This window comes from Drosophila sulfurigaster, chromosome 3 (genome assembly GCF_023558435.1).
Source record: "Drosophila sulfurigaster albostrigata strain 15112-1811.04 chromosome 3, ASM2355843v2, whole genome shotgun sequence".
NCBI classification, from domain to species: Eukaryota; Metazoa; Arthropoda; class Insecta; order Diptera; family Drosophilidae; genus Drosophila; species Drosophila sulfurigaster.
Window position 1 is genome coordinate 18,903,241 of NC_084883.1, and position 19,931 is coordinate 18,923,171.

At 39.1% G+C, this 19,931-nt stretch overlaps 4 protein-coding genes across 10 annotated transcripts; 2 read left to right on the top strand and 2 right to left on the bottom strand.

Annotated features, from left to right (window-relative positions):
• Positions 1-6,759: 6,759 nt before the first annotated feature.
• LOC133843805 (protein maelstrom) lies at positions 6,760-8,438 on the top strand. Its single transcript, XM_062277508.1, is given in 7 exon segments — positions 6,760-6,874; positions 6,943-7,144; positions 7,200-7,222; positions 7,224-7,347; positions 7,412-7,737; positions 7,739-7,822; positions 7,885-8,438. Coding segments are annotated over 7 exon segments (1,281 nt in total). The 5' UTR covers position 6,760; the 3' UTR covers positions 8,293-8,438.
• Positions 8,439-9,022: 584 nt separating this feature from the next.
• On the bottom strand, positions 9,023-11,756 carry LOC133843242 (serine/arginine repetitive matrix protein 2-like). Its single transcript, XM_062276697.1, has 2 exons — positions 11,502-11,756; positions 9,023-11,435 (listed from the first exon to the last, which is right to left on the bottom strand). The coding sequence occupies exon 2, from the start codon at positions 11,195-11,197 to the stop codon at positions 9,173-9,175; it is 2,025 nt and encodes a 674-aa protein (XP_062132681.1). The 5' UTR covers positions 11,198-11,435; positions 11,502-11,756; the 3' UTR covers positions 9,023-9,172.
• Positions 11,757-12,294: 538 nt separating this feature from the next.
• LOC133841165 (ADP-ribosylation factor GTPase-activating protein 2) lies at positions 12,295-15,608 on the top strand. Of its 3 annotated transcripts, XR_009894276.1 has the most exons (7): positions 12,297-12,681; positions 12,759-13,082; positions 13,211-13,363; positions 13,464-13,604; positions 13,660-14,500; positions 14,560-14,778; positions 15,518-15,608. XR_009894276.1 is itself a non-coding variant. In XM_062273470.1 (6 exons), exons 1-6 carry the CDS (start codon positions 12,601-12,603, stop codon positions 14,712-14,714), a joined length of 1,695 nt encoding a protein of 564 aa, XP_062129454.1. In that variant the 5' UTR covers positions 12,297-12,600; the 3' UTR covers positions 14,715-15,005. The 3 variants fall into 3 exon arrangements, 2 of the variants coding, with proteins under 2 accessions (XP_062129455.1, XP_062129454.1); XM_062273470.1 differs by lacking the exon at positions 15,518-15,608 and having other exon boundaries at positions 14,560-15,005; XM_062273471.1 differs by lacking the exons at positions 13,211-13,363; positions 15,518-15,608 and having other exon boundaries at positions 12,295-12,681; positions 14,560-15,005.
• Positions 15,438-19,625, bottom strand: LOC133841166 (translation initiation factor IF-2). 5 transcript variants are annotated; one of them, XM_062273478.1, is made up of 3 exons: positions 19,608-19,625; positions 16,547-16,729; positions 15,438-16,444 (listed from the first exon to the last, which is right to left on the bottom strand). In XM_062273478.1, the coding sequence occupies exons 2-3, from the start codon at positions 16,725-16,727 to the stop codon at positions 15,627-15,629; spliced, it is 999 nt and encodes a 332-aa protein (XP_062129462.1). In that variant the 5' UTR covers positions 16,728-16,729; positions 19,608-19,625; the 3' UTR covers positions 15,438-15,626. The 5 variants fall into 5 exon arrangements, with proteins under 5 accessions (XP_062129462.1, XP_062129457.1, XP_062129461.1 ...); XM_062273473.1 differs by lacking the exon at positions 19,608-19,625 and adding an exon at positions 16,913-17,154 and having other exon boundaries at positions 15,438-16,429; positions 16,547-16,750; XM_062273477.1 differs by lacking the exon at positions 19,608-19,625 and adding an exon at positions 16,913-17,153 and having other exon boundaries at positions 15,438-16,429.
• Positions 19,626-19,931: the final 306 nt, after the last annotated feature.

The following is a 19,931-nucleotide window of genomic DNA, read 5'->3' on the forward strand; positions in this document are numbered from 1 at the left end:
GGAATGCAAAAATTTGCATTCAACAAGTAGCTCGCTCTTACTGCTCGCATCAAATGGCCGTGAAGCTGACGCCCAAAGCTACCAAGGCATGCGTGCCGCTCTCCCTGTCGCTCCCATGCTCCAACTCACCCCCTTGCATTCGCACAAAAGCTGGCCACGCAACTGTGACGTGTTTTGTTTTTATTATGGTTGTTGTTGCTGCTACGGGTACTCAACCAAAGCTTTGCGCACTGCCCTCTCTCTTGCTCTCTCGGTCTCTCATCGCTCACAGGTTATGTAAATATGCTTGCATGCAGACGTGCAATCGTGTTTGTATGAATGTATGTGTGTTCAGTTGGCTAGGTGGGTGTGGGCGTGGTAGACTTGATAAATTCTTTTACTGTGCGCAGACAAATTTCGTTTTTTTCGGGGCTCGACAATTTCGATGTTGTTGTTGCTTTATTCTTTGTGGAAGGAAGCGCAGCAAACAAAAAGAGAGATATAATAACAACAACAACAACCAGTTTGGCTTCTATTTTTGTTGCTGCTGCTGTTGCAGGGCTAACGGAGCTTTACGTCACCTACTTTTTACTCCATTTTTTGGTAAATAAAATACCTGAGTGGCATGTGTGAGTGTGTGTGTGTTAGTGTGCGTGTGTCTGCTGTTAACCGTTAAACCGGTTTCAACAATTTGTGCATTGAAAACGAAATGATTTTTGAATTAAGGTTGAAATTGAAGTTGAAGTTGAAGTGAAGCGAGACCCTACTGCGATTTGACCAAGTTAACAAAAGAAGGTTAACCCTTTTTTTGGAGCTATCTTCTTGTCCAACCTATGAAGCTTATCAATGTGGTGTATTTCCATATTTCTAAGATATTTCATTGTACAAGTTTCCCCACTTCATCCCAAAGCTTTCCCTCGTTACCTCATTTGCTGCATTTGCATAATTCCAGCATTATGGTAAATAACCCGAAGACATGTTCAGTAATTTGACCGATAAGACGCTCAAACGTGTCCATAACAAAATTGTCTGTCGCCCAGAAAAACTGGAAAATTGAAATACGAAAATACGAAAATGTCTGTTAGCAGCAGAGAACGCGTGCCATGGCCAAAGTGTTCAGTTTATTGAGCTAACGAGTTTCGGAAGAATTCATATCTTGGTCAACACTTTAGCGATAATCCCAGATTGTCTACTTGGAATAAAAAAAGATGAAGAATGCAGGGCTGCAATAAATTATAGACTTGAATATTTCAATTCATTAATGTAATACAATTTTGATTGAAAACTTGTTCATCCAAATTGAATTGAATTGAAGCATCTCTTACACAATAAATATTGATATATATATTAATATGTACCGTGCACTTTTATAAAATTTTTAAATTTTCTGAAATTACATTATATTTATGCAAATTTTTTAAATACGTATTCTAAAAACAGGAATATAGTTTTGTTTCTGTCGCACTGCTATTTCAAAGTTTACAGCTGTATAAATCCATTTAAAAGGTATTTTAATAACAATTATTTCAAATTCTTATGTTTATGTGCAGTAATTATTATCATAACTTGACTCTTTTTGTGCAAAATAAGCTCACAAGTTTAAAGTTCCCTTGAACAGTCATTTTGCGTAACCCCTTTCCATAAATAAATCATAAATAAATCAGCGCCTTATCAGAGGTCCCATTTAATATTTGAAAATACGAGTTGTAGGAGAATTTGCGGGCTTAACTCCTACTTCGTCTGTGTTACCTTCAGTGCACTGAACATGCTTAAATTAGCATAGTTGGCCCCGTTTGCCAGTTGGCCGTTTGGAGCTGGGAAAGCGGTTACAGCTGGTGGCAGAAGCATTGTACATGCATATAAATAATTATATTGTACAGCGTCAGGCAAGAGCCAAAACACTTTAAATGACTTTCAGTCACGGCAGGTAACAAGTGCAACTACAACAACAACAACAATAATATTAAGCTTGGAGTGGGGAGGGAAAAATGCAAACTTTACACCGACTGCGAAATTTTTGCACTGTGTGATAAGGGCCTTAAGGTTCTTCAACTGTAAAACTTAATTAGCAAATGGCAAAGCAATTAGAAAACTTAAGATTTGTTTGCTAGTTGTTATCGTTATTATTGTTGTTGTCGCCAAATGTCGCAGTGCAGTGGCAAATGCAAATTCGTATTTAAATATGTCAACTGTAGCAAGTCACTAAATTGAGGCCGAAATATACAAAAATTTATATGTATATATGTATATGGAGAACCACACACAACATTTATACACAACGTTGACGTCATGGGGACAACTCCAACTCTGATTGTTGTGGGAGTGCCAAGTTGACCAGACGTAACATTGTCACATTGCGCGGCTTCTAACCTTGGCCAAAACAAAAACCAAAAAAGACTCGTAACATTTGCTATAATTTAGCCAACGCAAACTTCTTCCTACTATGCCTCCGATCTTTGGCTTGACACGCAAGGGAATTTCATTTATATCATGTCGTTTGCGTTACGTTGATAAAAGGTCGACTTTAGATACTGACCTAAAAGCTAATTACCAAGTCGCAACTCACATTCTGGCCAAATGGGTGCAGCCCGCCCATCACCATCGCCATCGTCATCATCATATGGCGACCTATCCAATCGAATGACCTATTAAACGACTGAAATGGGAGCACTTGAGGTTGGGCCTCGCTAAAAAGACAATATTTTATGTGAATGTTCCAGGTTGGAGTCTGAAGCTTTTCTTCACAGAATTACAACAGTCTATTTCAATAGACCAAAGCAAATTGAATTAGGTTACCTATCAAACTTATGAAAGAATTTGATTTCATTCAAAGAATAACTAATACTAAGATATCGATATTATCTGATGTATCAATGATGCATTCAAAGAATAACTAATGTAGTAATACTAAGCTATCGATATTACAACAAAGTATTTATGTAATAATTTATATAACACTATTTAATCCGATTTTATAATTAGAATAAATAATTCGATACACTACATCATTACGATGTATGTTAAATATAGATTTGGGTACTCATACTTGTGATTAAAACTTATTCGATATAGTAAGCAAGTGGTTCTACATTATAAATTTTATATTTAACTTATTCAACAAATACTTTCTGATACCTTATCTGAATAAACTGTTTTTTATTTAACTCAAATTTAGAGAAAAACTGCAACAACATTCATGAATGAAATGCATTAATAAATGAGCCATTGAACCACTTTATCAATAAATCAAAAAAGTAATTGCAATTATTCAACTAATTAATTGTTTCATGCGAGTTTATTATGTCATACAGAATTTCAAGTAATGAATGTTGTCATTTCAGTTGTTCAACTGCTTTTTATTTCGTACTTAGAACGAGAAGCATTACGATTAGAATCTTAATTTTGGAATTGCAAATTAAAAAGTTAATTTGCATTGCATCATGTCGCTCACTTTCTCAGAACTTCTCTCTTCCACCTTTATATTTGTTTGCTAAATCGAGTTTTTGTGAACAAAATAGAAAAGTGGATTTATGTAGTCGTAAAAAAGAAGAATAGGTGGGAAGCGAGAGTCGTTAGCGTCATCAAGTCCTGACAAGCATTCACTCAGAAGGCCAATTTGGCAAATAAAACACTAAAAGAGGTTTGGCCCAAAACTATTTTGGTAACATTTTTATGTGTTTAGTGAGAACACGAAAAGACTGCACGAGAATGACCAAAATAAATAAATTTCAGACTTAAGTTTCTTTGTTTATAAACATATATCAACGAAGCGTATCTTAAAGATATTACATTAGATAGATCAGATCAGTCACGTATAATGATAAGCAAAAGAAATTGAAATCTGCGCTTGTCAGCAAACATTGCTGAGGAGGAATGCGAAAAGACAATAAGAAACGAACGAGAACCAAAAGGGGAAACCAGAGAACTGGGAACTGAGAACTGAGAACGAACGTGTCAGCTGAGTCATCTGATAAGGAGAAGGGATAAATAAGCTAAATAAAATAAATAAGTCAGGTAATATGAACATGAGAGAAGCTCGAACAAACAAGCAAAGCTCCTAAGGAGATTAATCACGAGTTTTTTAAACAAATGCAATGCAAATGATTAACAAATCAAATGCAAATGTAAAATGCATACAAATGTAAACAGAAGAGACTAACGATGTAGAAAAAAAAATGCCAACCAACCTGTAGACGGGTCTAACCTGTTGCTGCTGCCAACGCTACGCCGACGCAAGCTAAAGAACTTTAACTTTAACAGTTGAAAGCTCGGCTTCTCACTTCGGCACTCACTGTCTCACTCACACTTGCGCACAACACAGCACTCGCTCACACACGCACGCATACACACACGCCAGGTGAGCTTAAGCGAAACACGTCGCGCAAGAAGAAGAAGAAGCAGCAGCAATAATGAATGATCGTCATGTATGCGAGTGTGTGTGCGTGTATACGTATTTTTCTTATATGAGTAGTTCGTACTTTTTCACGGATACTTTTTGCACTTGCATTTTTTTCTCAGCTGCTATTTAGTAAATTTAGAGGTCGTGGCATTATATTTTACAATTTTAATTATTTAACTTGGCAATAACAATAATACACTGGCGAAACACAATTAAAACACAAACACAATTTTAGAGCCCGGCGACCAAAGTATTGTTGTGTTAAAGCCGAGCTTTTTCTTTCCGATTTCTATTAACAAAAACAAGGCTATATACACTAGTATATTGCCCACCTTTTATTTACTCATATCCGTTACTATAAGTTTTTGAAATTAAACATTTCGCGCGTCGTTTTATAAAATATCATTCTACAAACTTATACAAGTAGAAGAACTTTCAATTACGCGCGGTACACGTCCGACTCGCATGGTGTTGTTTATGCTTCTAAATTAAATGTTTATCCAAACTTTTTTTTCTGAAAAAACAGCTTTTTAACGCCATTCAGATATACCAAAATTCAGGAACATCGAAATTATAACCTGGTTACTCTGAACATTTTAGTATATTTTCAATGCGCGTAAGTTTAAACAGGTTGTTGTTATCCCCCTTTTTAATATAGCCGAAACTACTGTCTATGGCTTTTTTGATTAACATTCGAAGGTACTCCGTTAAAATATTATTATTCTGAAAAATGCTGAGTTAAAATAGTGGTAACGGTTATCTTAACAGAAAGTGTCGTTTTATTGCTTCTAACGCAGATAGAGAAACATAACGCAAAGCCAACTACATAATCGTAACAGATGCTGAACTTAACTGGCAACAGCTCACTGTTAAATATAAAGTTTGGTGAGGAGCATCACTGTTAAGATTGTTAAGTGCGTTGCCAACCATTTCCATGGACGTTATAAAATATATCAATATACAAAACAAGTTAATAAGTTTAATATAATTTATTATTCTGACTGTCATATTAAATACTTATTAATGTTCGCATTACAGTAAAAATACCATTTTCCTTTGAAATTTAATAATTCGTTATTTGTCAATTTTAACTGCATGCATGTTCATATTTGGCAGTGCTGCCAACTTTTGACCAGCAAAAAAAAAGCTGTTTTTGACGGAATGAATGGAGAAAAAAGCTCAACAAAATTATTTAAAAATCCAAAAAAAAGCTAAAAACAAATGTATCAAAAAAAAGAGAAAAAAATGTCTTCAAAAATAACAATTTATTAAGTTCATTTTTGTTTAAAAGATAAAGATTTGCATTATTTAATCGTTATCTCCTTAGTCTGTCTCATTTGCGTATGACATACTAGTGCCTATCATCTGTAGATATTTTATAGGCACTTCATAGTCGACGCAGCATTTTCCCATCCGTCACAATCCGATTCTCTATATTACAATAAAAATGAATAGAGTATATCTTTTGCTTGAAATTAATACTTTAACTTATGCTTAGAATGCATTCCTTAAATTGGTTAACCTGGCAAATAGCCAGAAATCGCGTATGACCAGGGCAAACACAATATTTGGATGGCCACAGTTGCCAACTCAAAAAAATCTCCGGTTTTTACCAGAATCTTTAAAGATAAAAATTTGTTTGTGTTGCTGATGTTGGCCCGCTTGAGCAAATTGAAATGGAAACACTAAGCGAGTGATGAAATTAGCGTATTTCGAGAAAACAATCGATACGCCAACACATTTTCTGGATTGTTTATAAGTGCCTATCGTAAATCTGCCACTTTTCCATATTTTGTACTTTTGTGTTAACAACACAAAAAAAGTTGGGAAAAAGCCAACAGAATTTCTAAAAAAGCTAGAATTCCCGCTTTTCACAATTCCCGCAATTCACAAATTTTTCCCGCATTTAGCCTTCAAAAAAAGCCAGTTTTGACGGGAAAAAATCCAAATTGGCAGCACTGATATTTGCCGTTATTTTGGAAAGTGTTGGAAGACAAATTTATTAGAACGGATCTTACAAGTGGTGTATTTTTCTGAGCAAATCAGTATATTTTCAAATATAATATGCGGTCACGCTACGTAGTTGTGCTTTGATCTTTTGGGGGGAAACGTAGCGCCCTTTTCATTTGCTTTAAAATTTTACTTGGGCTAAAATTATTTCTCTTGAGTTTTTTTTGTAAACTTCGTGTCACTAAAACGTTGATTTGTAAAAAAGGTAATTATTGTGTGAATGATTTAATATTATTTATTTATTTACATACATATGAATCTGTGTATATACATATGTATGTATGCAAATTCATGTCTGTAACTTCACATGCTCAGTTTGTTAATGCGCTTCACATTTCTATTCGCTTTGGAGATTTACATACATAGTTAAAAATGCCCCCAAAGAAGAATGGTTTCATGGCATTCGTCCAGGATTGGCGTAACAGCGCAGAAGGACGTGGCCTGACATTGCCCCAAGCTGTGGCACGATGCGGAGGCATTTGGAGTGTGAGTATTTCACAATGGATATACATATATACATACATAAACAATCTTCAATTTCCAAATGCGTGTAGAATATGAATGCGCAGCAGCGCGGCCCGTACAATTCACGTGCCAAAGACGCTGAGATTGCAGAACGCGGAACCAGGGAGCGCATGACGTCCACTGGCCAGCTTGTCTCCACTGTGGAGAGTCAGCAACGTGAAGCCGTTCAGCAAAACACACAAATGAAATGCAATATTGAGCGCATAATTATGAAGGGCAAGGCACAGTATGGTAGGTTTCTCTCGTGCTACATCTATACTTACCACACTAATTCTTCATCCCATAGATTTAGAAAATAGCAAGTTTGTTTTTTGCCGCTTTCAATTATTTTGACAAAACGAAGGATGGCATTTATACACCAGCTGAGTTTGCTGCTTGTTTATTCTCTATAAAATCTGGTAAAATATCCGTCTATAGTTCGCTGATAAATCCGGGTAAGACCAACTAACTAATCAAATACGGCTCGGCCTATAATCTTCTATAATTCTTCGATTACAGGTCAGATTATCTTTGGCCAGAGCAACGATGCGAAACTTCATGCGGATTCCACGCATTATTTGCCTCTTCCCCCAAAAGCATTGGGGGAAACTGATATGGGAAAACTATATGTCAATATTGTGCAGTACTTGCGTGGCTGCCAAGTCAGTGATAATCCCAATGATCCCTTGACCGTGTTCACGAGCACTGAACTAATGCCTGTGGTGAAAGGCTGCTTCCGCTATTTGGCTAGCGACTCGGATATACAGGACACAGATATTCTTGTCTACGACATTCAATATCTGTTCTATATCCTGAAGAAGGAAGTAATGGAAATAGCCGATTTAAAAAAGCACTGGCATTAATAAGAGTGTTACCGATGCCGTCTTCATTAATGACCATTATGAATATAATTCGGGCATCTCCTGTCAGGTGAGGCAAATAATTTAGCTTAGCTATGAGTTATAATACTTTCAAGACTTCATTTCTTGCAGTACCACGAAGATAACGATCGCTGCAGGTATTGTGTACATTCCTTGGTCTCTCGTTGGGCCTTTATCTTCAGCGATTATATGTGTGGCGATCTCGCAATCAAGCCAATACCCGGCAAACATTTGCCACCGAGGGAAGAGCGAAAGTTCCAGGTGATAAACGATCAACCCGAAGCGGACATCACAAGCTCTTCTTTTGTCTCGTGCCAATCGTCAGAGAATAAGAACAAGTACTCCCCGACTGATAGTACAGCATTCGCCGCCTGCATTAATAAGGAGGATGATTTTCCAACACTGGGCGGACGTAAACCAAAACCAAACCAACGTCCTCCGTTGTCTAACAATTTTAGAGCTACTTCGCAGAAGAATGATTGGAATATACCAACAACTAGTCGTAGTGCTAAAGATTAGGACGCAGCTGTCAACAAGTTTAACCAGTAATACTACTTACATAATAGTTACATCGTTCTTATAGTACTCAAATGAATTTATGTGTACATGGACACACCAACTTTTTGTTCAATAAAATAAACCGATACATCGGGTTGCAATTATAATTAAAAGAATATTGAGGTTTATATAGGTAAAATACTATTTGTAATTGAAACGTGTATTTGCATTTTCTCAAAAATTTAATAAAAGGGTGACTTCAGCCTCATAAAAACCAGATTCTATACCACATTTCTGATATTTGTTAATTACCAGCAAATCGAGAACCCGTTGCTAGATCAGTTGTAGCAAACATACTAGCAGCATTTCAAGTATCCTGTCTGACAGAAGAAAATATATAATCCTAAACTTGGGTAAGCGTAAGTGTGTGGTGGAAGGAATTTAGTTTTCTAACCATGTGGAAAAATCACGTCCTTAAAGGCGTTCCTAACAGTATGCCAGAAGAATCAGAAATAAACTGTCAGCTTATGTCGCTTTTAAAAACTTATGTAATTGAATGATTATATCATGAGTTAATAATTAATAATAATTTAGCTGGTTGTGAACTTAATTATAATGAGAATTGTACATATTTAATAAAAGTGCAAGTTCTCAACTTAACCATTTAAATTTTTGATTATAATTCCTTCTACTCAATAAAACATAACAAACTGCTGGCCTGAAGATTTTTAATATATGTACATATCATAGTATATTCTTATATAGCACATCTAAATATTGTAGCGTTCTAGAGTGAAATCTTTTTAAGTTTTAAAATGTACAGAATTTATTAAACGAGAATACATAAAAGTGTGCCAAATAATACTAATAATAATATGTTACATATGTTATAATATATAAGTTAATATGTTAAGTATTCATAATTAAACATTTTGCAATGCGACATTTCATAATTATAATAACGACGTATTTCCAATCTGTGTCGCAAATCATGTGGTCCTAAAGTTTGATATCCGAATTTATCAAAATGATTTATACCTTGATACGCTGAATTCGCCATCGGATTTATAATAAAGTGGCTTTCCAACGTAGTAGGACGAGAAGTTAGTCTCGTATTAATTAAGTTACCTTCTTTCAAAAATGGTAAATAATATGATTGATGTGAAAGTGTATCATCAACGAACTGTCGAGCTTTAACTAGTTGCCTTGGCGATGAACCATTATATAAAGCTCTTTCATGAGGTATAAATAAATTTGATCTTTGCTCAGAAATGTGATTGTCGGACTGATGTACCAAACTTCTACTTTCTTCGCGCGGCACTTGCTCAGTGTAGCTTCTGTGTGGATATTGTGGGGGACTCCGACTCCTTCTGGAACGAAGTCTACTGCCTTTTTGTGGAGAAATACTTCTTCCACGTGAAACAACTCTAGTTCGACTTTTAGACCTCGATCGCCATGGTTTTCTGCAACTTGAGGATATATTTCGACTCTTGGATATCGCATGTTGTTTAGAGTGATCATCTTTCACTGTACTTATACTATTTGGAGAAATACTTGGACTCTTGGACTTGTCAAGAATTGAGGAAATATTTTGGCTTTTAGATCTCGATCGCCATCGTTTATTTGATTTTCTGGACCCACTACCACGATTAGGGGAAATACTTCGACTGTTCGATAGCCAATGCTTTTTGGAGTGTCTATTCCTTGAGACACGTTTATCTACTGGGGAATTATTCCGATTTTTTGATCTGGAACGCCGGCATCTTCTACGCCTCGGGGAATTATTAGATCTTGATCGACAGCGATCATTGCCGTATCTACTCCTACACAAACCACGACTAGAAGAAATACTTCGACTGTCACATCTTGCTTGCCGTCTTAAGTGTCTAAGTGGTGGCGAAATATTTCGGCTTTTAGATCTGGAGCGCAAGAGTTCTCTTAGACTTGGGTAATTATTTTGATTTGCAGATCTCGTTCGCGAACGTTCATTACGGTCTTTATTTCTCGGCACAACTCCCCGTCTAAGTGAAATACTTCGACTGTAAGATCTCGATCGCCAGCGCTTATTAAAATGGCTCTTTCGACTTGGAGATATATTTCGGCTTTTAGATCTGGAGCGCGAAGGTCTTCTGCGCCTTGCGGAAATATTTCGATTGTAGGATCTCGAACGACGGTTTTCTCTATATTGTCTATTTCTTGAAACACTTTTACGACTAGGAAAAATATTTCGATTCTTAGATCTCGAGCGGGAGATTCTTCTACCCCTTGGAGAAATATTTTGACTGTTCGATCTCGATCGCCAACGCTTATCCAGGTGTTTTCTTGGGGAAATATTCCGGGTTTTAGACTTAGATTGCCTCCCCACTTCAAAACGTCGATTTTTCGACATACTTCTTGAGGTTTCCGGAGAAGATGGCGGTGAATACCAACCTTTATCCTCTTTAACCATTTGATGTGAATCGATGATTTTATTATGGATGCTTCCTTGTGGGCTTTGTAAATTAGTTAAGCAATTATCACTTAACTTCAAAGTTTTTGTGTTTTCTTTTACAGACTTAGGATGACTGTTCAAAACCACGTTTGAATTTTTGCTCTCAGGATTAAATATTTCCATTAAATTTTGTGTGAACAAGTTGCTGCTTTCCTCTATTGCGTTGATGGAAGGCGCTGGCGGCGCTGGAGGCATTTTTTCCTCTTCTTTAGCTTTCTTATGCTTGCCACAGTTCCGAGCATTCTGCTCTTCCTCTAACTCAAATGAATTTTTGGTTTCAAGGATGTCCACAAATAAATCATGCAGGCTGTCGATGGCCTCAATTATGTCTTTATCTAAATAAAAGTCATTCATATTCGGTTCAACTTTTATAGTAAATTCCTGCGTTGCATCCTTAGGATCACAGAGTGATATTGACTCTTTGCCTGATGACATTTCCGTAACAAATTACTGGTTGCCTTTGGTATACAGTAAATATATTCGATGGAGTAGATGTTTAGTTCGGGGTCCTGGCCAGTGTTAAGGAATTTAAGAGATTTGTTGACCTCAGGAATTTGTTGCTGCAACGTGAACACGGGAGCTTACTGGAAAAATTCCAGCAAAGTTCCGTAAATTCTTTGCAAGTCTTTGTTAACGAGGGTATTTGTGGCCCTTGCGTTTTCCTGGTTGACTTCTAGAATTGAATATATACTTGTTAATCAACCTTAGACTTTAGCAAATATTAGTAGCGATTTCTTACCACGCTCGATCAATGCGTAAAAGGTATTTTGCACGCCATCTTGTAGCGACTATTTAATTCTGCCTGTTAATCTTCTTATCGCGTAAGGAACTCCGTTCGCGTATTCTAACAATACTGTTTTCCCGCAGCTGTTGCTCAACACCACTAAAATGCCCTAAACAGCTGTTTATAAAAAGGAAATCTGTTCGTGCCGCCGGTAATTTTAATTTCAAATTGAATCTTGTGTGTTAACCATTTCTCAAGACATTTTGTTAAATATTTCAGGTATATATATTTAATTACCTAAAAGTACTTTAATGTTTATATTAAATTTAAAGTATTACCCTCCAAATTCAAAGATGTTCCACGAACAAGTTCGGGTTCCAATTGCGCGGGTCTGAACAGCTGATTGCTGGCGATATTATCGAAGGCAGTCTATACGATAGTATTAAAAACGAAGTACGATGAACGGTTTTTATTTTTAGGCGGAGGTCGCTGTGATGAGATTGTAAAACAAACATCTATTGCAAAATTCATAGTAATTTTGAGCAAATATGTATCATTATTAATAGAATATTTTATCGTTCATTCTTAAAATAATATATATATTATTGAATATTAGTTTTAAAAAATGAAAGCGAAAATCGTCAAGGTTAATTGTTTAATCGAAAATGTAATAAACGAAAAGTTATAATTACAATTTATTAACATAACAATCAATTTAACAAATTTTAAATGTAGGCAGGGTATAATATTTATGCTTTAAATAAGACTTTTCCAAATGCGACGTGCGGTCACACTAAACTCATCTCTATCGTGAACGTGGAAGGGGGACTGGAACGAAAAACACACGTCAAAAATTCTTGAACACGAATAGCAAACTACAAAGCATTTAAAACAAACGTTGCCAAATGCAATTGATCCAAATTTTAAAAGGTTTGCAATAAGTTTAGGGAAGCCGCAGTTGAGGTCGTAGAGCAGGAAGTGTCAATAAAACAAACTCGGTGACAAGTGAAGACAGAGAGAGGAAGAGAGCACAGCGAGAGGCAGCCACGAAAACAGTTTACTAAATTAACAAATTCACAAGAAAAAAAAGAGGGAATCAACTTCGTCAACAAAGATGTCGAACAATGCAACGGGACCCACAAAACAAGAAATTGAAGCCGTTTTCAGTCGTCTGCGTGCGCAACCAGCTAACAAGGTCAGTAAATCAATCAAAATTTCTTAGTTTCCCAATTCCATGAAATGGTCTAATTATGATTATAATTGCTTAAATAGTCCTGCTTTGATTGCGCCACTAAAGCGCCCACATGGTCCTCCGTCACGTATGGCATCTTCATATGCATCGATTGCTCCGCCGTCCATCGCAATCTCGGCGTGCATTTGACCTTTGTGCGCAGCACGAACCTCGACACCAACTGGACTTGGCTGCAGTTACGCCAAATGCAGCTGGGCGGTAATGCGAATGCGGCGCAATTCTTTCGTGGCCACAACTGCACCAGCAGCGATGCTCAAGTCAAATACAATTCACGGGCAGCACAGCTCTATCGCGACAAGTTATCTTCGCTTGCTCAGCAAGCCATGAAGGTGCATGGCACCAAGGTGAGTGTCCATTCCACACGTTGCGTTGTTTCCTACTAACTTTGACACTCTGTTGCTGTTCCTGTTCTTGTTCTTTGCTTTGCTTGCTTGCCCAACAACAAACATACACGACACACTCATCCACACAGCTGCATTTGGAACCCACGGCCGACAAGAGCGAGGGCAACGATGCCGCCAAGGAGGAACAGCAGGAGGAGGACTTTTTTGCGCAATGCGACAATGACAATGCCAACGCTTTGCTCGAGAACAACAACATCAGCCTGGCAAGCAACACGCCCAAGGTAAAGAACCACTAGACACGCTGTTTTGTTACATTTGTTTACGGCTTTATTTACAACCTGCACTATTTAGACATTCCAATTAATCATTCTATGCTTGCAGCTGGAACCCAAAGCAACCACGACCCCAATTGTGGCAGCTGATACGGGCGCACCCAGCGTTGATCTGCTCAATGCCATTGTGGCACCTGCGGCGGTGCCGTCTTCGATTGGTGTGCGCAAAATACAGCCCAAGAAGGGAGCAGTAAGTGGCGCAAAACTATAAATTTAAACTATAACTAAATCTGTTATTTCTTCAGTTGGGAGCACGAAAAGTGGGCGGCTTGGGCGCCACAAAAGTAAAGACTAACTTTGCCGACATCGAAGCACGCGCAAATGCAGCGAATGAGAGCAAAACAGCAGCTGCTGCTGCTGTCGCTGACAAGCCACAAACCGCTGAAGAGCAACTGGAGACGGTGGCCAGCATGCGTTTGGCATATCAGGATCTGTCGCTGCAAAAGACACGCGAGGAGGCCAAGCTCAAGAGCATCGATCCCGCCAAGGCCAAGCAAATGGAGCGTCTGGGCATGGGTTTCAATTTACGTGGCTCTGATGTGGCACATTCGGCGCTGAGTGACATGGAAACGTTGCAGCAGACAGTTGCGCCCAAGTCAAGTGCACAAAGCAAATTGGCAGCGCTGGAGAATGATAATTTCTTCAATGATCATTCGTTGAATTTGTACGGTGAAAAGAAGGAGTCGAGCACTGGCAGCAGCAGCAAATTAGATAAATATGAACTGGATGCGTTGGGCTATGAGACGATTGAACCCATTGGTGGCACGCATAGTAACATTACGTCAATGTTCGCGGCCAGCAGTGACTACGACAAGCCCAAGGCGACCAGTGGCGGATCAGCATCATTGGCCAGCAAAAGTAAAAGCAGCAAGAGTAATAGCAGCTACAATAGCAATGATCCTGTGGCGGCTCAACAAAAGTTTGGCAATGCCAAAGGCTTTGGCTCCGATCAGTTCTTTGCGAGCGAACAATCATCGGCTGATATTAGCGCAAATCTAAATCGTTTCCAGGGCTCACGCGCTATATCGTCATCCGATTACTTTGGCGACGGAACGTCAGGCGGCAGTGGCTTGAACAATCGCAACAGTAATAATTTTAATTACATTCCATAAACAAACCATCTTTAAGTGTACTTTCGTTTTTAGGTTCTGGTGGCTACTCGACGGCGGTGAACTTCAATGCTCCCGATCTCGATGATGTGAAGGAGAGCGTGCGCCAGGGAGTACACAAAGTGGCCGGCAGGCTGAGCAATCTGGCCAACGATGTCATGTCCTCGCTGCAGGATAAATACGGTTACTGATAGTGAAGAGAGATTGGAGAGTGGAAAGCCGGGTGCGGGGACAGTAGACAGCAACAGTTGCCGTGTTAGTTTTAATGTTTTTTTAATGCATACACGAGTATATACACACACATATATATATATATATATATATATATATATGTATATGTATAGAGTAGTCTCACTTCACTTTAGCACATGTGCAACAACAAGGGTTATAAACAAATTCCAAGCCGACAGCACTCACATTGCAGTTGCATTGAATTCCAAAACAACAAAAAAAAAACGAAAAGCAACCAAGTTAAGCGTAAGCGTAGTGTCTTCTGAATTCATATACACCGAAATAATTATTGTAAAATTAGCGCATTGAATGCAGACATGAAGAAGCATAAGAATAAGCAAAAACACAAAAAGAGAGAAATAATTATATTATATACACACAACACAATGATATCACAATTGAGGAACAACCATTAGCTCTTAAGTCAAATCCGATGGCTGATGTTTTTTTTTGTTTTTATCTATTTACCGAGGCATTTACTTCGCTAAGTTCTGCATTCTTGTTTTGTTAAATCAAATGTTTTTTTTCAAGCCTTTGGTTCCATCTAGTAATGTATTAAGTTTAAACAGCAATTAATTTGTTTTTGAAATTGAAACTAAAAAAAAGTGTATGAAATAAAATAATTGCATTGCAAAAACAGAAAGCAACTAATTATTAATTGTGAAGTAAATAACACTTGAGTATTTAAAAAACAGAAAGAACTTTTTTTTATTGTATTTACTGTGTTTACAATTCGACTAATTATTACAAAACTCTGTTACAGACTTCGAAATGAAGAAGATATCGTTTGCACCTTGTCGATGCGTTAGCAAGAATTGGTGGTGTTTTTTGTTTTGCATTGGGATTGAGCATCAGTCGTGGATCAGAGCCGCTTAATGGCGACGCTTGCTGGGATTGGGACGGACGCGAGCGCGAGCAGCATCGGGAGAACCATAAGCGATGGCATGCGAAGTGGCAGAGCCGCCCTCGCCCGTGCTGAAGGAGTTGGCAATGGCAATGGCGCCACCGTTGGTGCCACCGAAGTCAATGGGGAAGAAGGTGCCAGCAGGCAGTGGCTTCTTGGCGGGCTTGGCAGGAGCTGGCTGTCTGGCAGCTGGACGACGAGCAGCTGGGCGACGCTTCACAACAACGGGCTTGACGGGCTCAACAACATCCTCATCATCCTCCTCGACATCATCGGCGACAGCGTTCTCGGCCTCCTCATCTTCAATGGCAGCAACTTGAGCCTCCTCAACATCATCGGCAGACTGGTCGAGCTCAACGATGACCTTCTTCTTCTGGGCGGGCAGAACACGCTTGGCTGGCACAACGGGAGCGACAGGAGCAATTGGAGCGGGGGCGGGCAGCTCTTCCTCAGCGGCTTGCTCAACAGCGGGCACAGCGGCGGGTTCCTCAGCCTCAGTCTCGACGGGAGCAGCAGCGGCTTCCTCGGCGGCAAAGTTGAAATCGCGTGGCACCTTGGCGGCATCATCGTTCTCTACAGCAGCTGGCACCTCAGCCTCGACCTCGGTTTCGGATTCGGCGGCGTTGTCGACGGCAACCTGGACGACGGGAGCCTCATCGGGGTAGGCCTCGGCCACAGAGGTGGCACCTTGGGCACCGGCAGCGCTCAGGACATCATCGGCCTGGGCGCCCTCGGCGCTGCTGTCATCAACGCTGACTGCCACATCGGACTCTGCGTGATTGCAATCTTTGTTAGAACAACAAGGGAAAATGTGAGGATTTTTTTTAGGGATTTGGTTAGTGAGTGTGGGATGGCATAATGGAAGACAAAATCATGTCGTTGGCTTACCCTTCAGATAGGTGCCAGTGGCAACAGATTCGCCGGCCACAAGGGCGCTGGCTGCTTGAGTGGAGCGGGCATGAGTGCGTCCTGGCTGCACATACTGCATGTACATAATCCTCTGCTGGGGACCAACACCGGACCCAGCACCGTACCATTCAGCGGCGGCGGGCTGCTGGTAGTAAACCATTCCTGGAACAAAGTATTGTCGATCTTCAGTAAAGTCGAAATTGTGGATGATTGTGGATGTGGATGGAACGAGAGAATAAGATGAGCATGAGATGAATATATTTCTTTCTTTTGGTAGAGAATATTATTGAATTTATTTTCGGAGTTTTATTGTGCGTATCCTTTTTTGGGTAATTGATCACTCACTTTTCCTGGCAGGCAGAGCATCGCCGATGGCCACAAACCCGACGATCACCAACAAAGCAAACGCAACACTGAACTTCATGTTGATTGGAGTGATTTTAAAGTTTTTCGGGATAAATCCTTATTTAAGATTGCAAATGTAGGGAATTTGATGTTTTTTTTAGATTTTATTAGATTCGCGCACTGATCACAGCAGGAGCTAAACTTGACACTGAAGTTTCCACCAAAGAAGTGATGACTATCCAACGGAGCGCGTTAGATTTATATACGAAAGCAGATTGGCAAAAAAAGCATACAAAATGAGCATAATGAGCTCGCTTTGCTAAAAACTCGGATATACCCAAAGTGGGGCCTCAGCGCCCCTGCTTAGTATGCGGCATTGGTTCTCCCTGGAAGCGACTCGACTCGTCTCGAGTCTTGAGTCTTGACTCCGAACGTGCGAACCGCCTGTTGCCAGTCGTCGACAGTTGGTTGTTACCAGTTGCGATGAGTTGGATATCAGCGGCTTCAAAATTTGCATTATCGAATGGCGAACTGTGCGACGGAAGACAAGAAGACAAGACAAGGCGAGAGAAGCTGTCAGTTTATGGTTCTGTTTATGGTTAATGCGATCACCCTAATATGTTCAATTGAAAGTGTCAGGAAAGAATTACCCGCACTTGCCTAATTATTTTTGCAAATTTATTATTCTATTTTCTATTTTGTTTATTTATTTATTTTGCGTTTAGTTGATTTGGTAAAATTACTCGTAAATAATGCACGCATGTTGACCATAACAATAAAATTGCTCATTTAATTTTAAGGTCATTTTGTTGTACACCCGTGGACACGGCAGGTTCGAAACGAAACGAGGTTTATGGGTGCGTGTGCGGCTTATCGCCGTTGATAAAAGTCCGCCGCCTAGAGAATTACAATAAAAATAATGCTCAAAGACATGCAGCGCATAAATAAGATGGACATAGCGAATTGCGTTGGGAGTTGTTGCTTGTCTCAACGGACAACAGAGGATCATATCGGAAGAGGAAGCCTACGCTGTCTGTCTGTGATTCATCCTGATGCCTAAAATAGATACTCTTGCATACGTTGTACTACTGTAATTTCAGTTATAGGAGACACCTGAGTCATTCCTTCAACTGACGTCAGCAGTTCTCTGTTTTTTTTTCGCTGACGTCTTTTGAGTTGGGCGCCACCTGTTTCCTTTTAAAAGTCAATTATTGCCAGTTTTCCTTGCCCCTCAAACTTCAATTTCACGACGTGCATTTCATCATTAATTGAGCTCTGTCTCAGTCTGAGCTGCTGTCGCCTGCTGAAGCTTCCTTTCAGCCGCTTTTTTTGCTCTCGACAAATGCATTAATCATACGCAACGTGGTGCGGCGGCTTCTTAAAACACAGTTGCAATCATTCTTTTTTTTTGCTCTAAGAAATGCATTTTTGATTAGTCACTAGAATTCTACAATTTTACTATATCTCAAAGTGTTGGTATTTATTGTGTTGAGTCACAATGTTCGCTTTAGAACTAGATCAATGATTTAATTGCTGATATGATTGTGAGATCAGATAATGATGTCATTTAAAAATGGGGAAATTCAGAAGCTTACGCAATTAATTTCGAATGCGTGTAATGAATTTCGGTGCTCTCTGTAATTATTCATAAATCAAAATGCGTTTACTGAATATTATCTATTTGTCCATCTATTCTGAGCAGGTAGCTACGTACATAATTCGAAATTAGAAAGCGACGACGCGATGAATACTTAATAAATAAAATAGTTCTTGGTTTCATCGAACTTCCTCATCTAGTGATAGAGTTGAAGAGTCAATCAAAAGTTATAAGGGTCTTCAGTTTGCTCCTCGAACATTTGTTCCTTTGCAGACCACCCAGCAACAGTCATTATCTCTGCGCAATTCCATTTAACTGAACCACTTTATGATTTATCCAAAACACATGCCTCTAATTATCACGCCTTTTATGCAAGTGGCTAAACAAAAAAAAAAAGAAGCAACAACCGCGTGTGCTTGGAATGATAATGTGCACACTTAAGACCGTTCTACGCAATAGTTTGCTTCAAAAAAAATGGGGGGAAAAAACAAAGGAAAAAAAAAAAATTTAATATCCTGTTGAACACCTGTTTATCGGACAACGGGCATTGGGCATTGGACATTTATGCAAATGGCAGGCAACTTTTTGAAGCAGTTAGCTTTTTACGTTTCATTTAATTCCCGAATTCGGAACACCCAAGACCATAAAAATAAATATCCATTGCACTAGATAGCCATGCCCAAACCAAAAATAATTCCAAATAGAACAACATGTTTTCTGTTTTGCGGGACAACCCACAACCACAAAAAAACAAAAACACCTACCAAAAATATATTATACAACAAAAAACACAAAGAGTCAACTTAATGTACAACATTATTGGCGAGGCGCAAACGGAATTTCAATGAAATTCGCGCGGTGCTTAAAAAGCAATTTGAAGAACAATCGTTGGCAGTGGCTCTGGCGATATTCAGAGCACAGAGTTCAGTTCAGATGCCTCGAAAATTCGAGCACCCGCCGAATAGTACGAGTAGTTTTCAACCTCAACTGTATTGCAGTCGCAATTAAAATGACATTTGGTTCAGTCCAATCCAAGTACGTGAACGAGTATGTAAATATATTTGATATTATTTTAATTTATAATTAAATGGCACTCACATGTGCTGCACCAACGCGTCGCTCAATTGCATTAAAAAGCGTGGCTGACATTTAACACTTGGCATGCGGTTTTCATCCATCGGGGGCTACAAAAACGTTCTCGATTCTGAGTTCTCCCTGATGTGTTCGGGACACGCTCTGGACATTTCATCTCGCATTCGTCTGACAATGCAATTAATCAACGGAAATTAAAATTAAGTTAATTTCATGCAGCCGTCATTGCGGTGAACGTATTTTAACAACCGTTTTCTTACATCATTTCCATTTCGTTAATTTCCTCCTCATTTTCGCACGTGAAATTCTCAGCTCAATTCCAGCTTGCAA

Excerpts from the sequence above, each read along its gene's own strand:
- LOC133843242 (XM_062276697.1), bottom strand. The coding sequence starts at position 11,197 with ATGTCATCAGGCAAAGAGTCAATATCACTCTGTGATCCTAAGGATGCA.
- LOC133841165 (XM_062273470.1), top strand. The coding sequence starts at position 12,601 with ATGTCGAACAATGCAACGGGACCCACAAAACAAGAAATTGAAGCCGTT. Across the intron at positions 13,364-13,463 it reads TGGCAAGCAACACGCCCAAG|CTGGAACCCAAAGCAACCAC; the intron begins GTAAAGAACCAC and ends CTATGCTTGCAG. Across the intron at positions 14,501-14,559 it reads TGGCTTGAACAATCGCAACA|GTTCTGGTGGCTACTCGACG; the intron begins GTAATAATTTTA and ends TTTCGTTTTTAG.
- LOC133841166 (XM_062273472.1), bottom strand. The coding sequence starts at position 16,991 with ATGAAGTTCAGTGTTGCGTTTGCTTTGTTGGTGATCGTCGGGTTTGTG. Across the intron at positions 16,751-16,912 it reads TGCTCTGCCTGCCAGGAAAA|ATCGACAATACTTTGTTCCA; the intron begins GTGAGTGATCAA and ends ACTTTACTGAAG. Across the intron at positions 16,445-16,546 it reads CACTGGCACCTATCTGAAGG|ATTGCAATCACGCAGAGTCC; the intron begins GTAAGCCAACGA and ends GTTCTAACAAAG.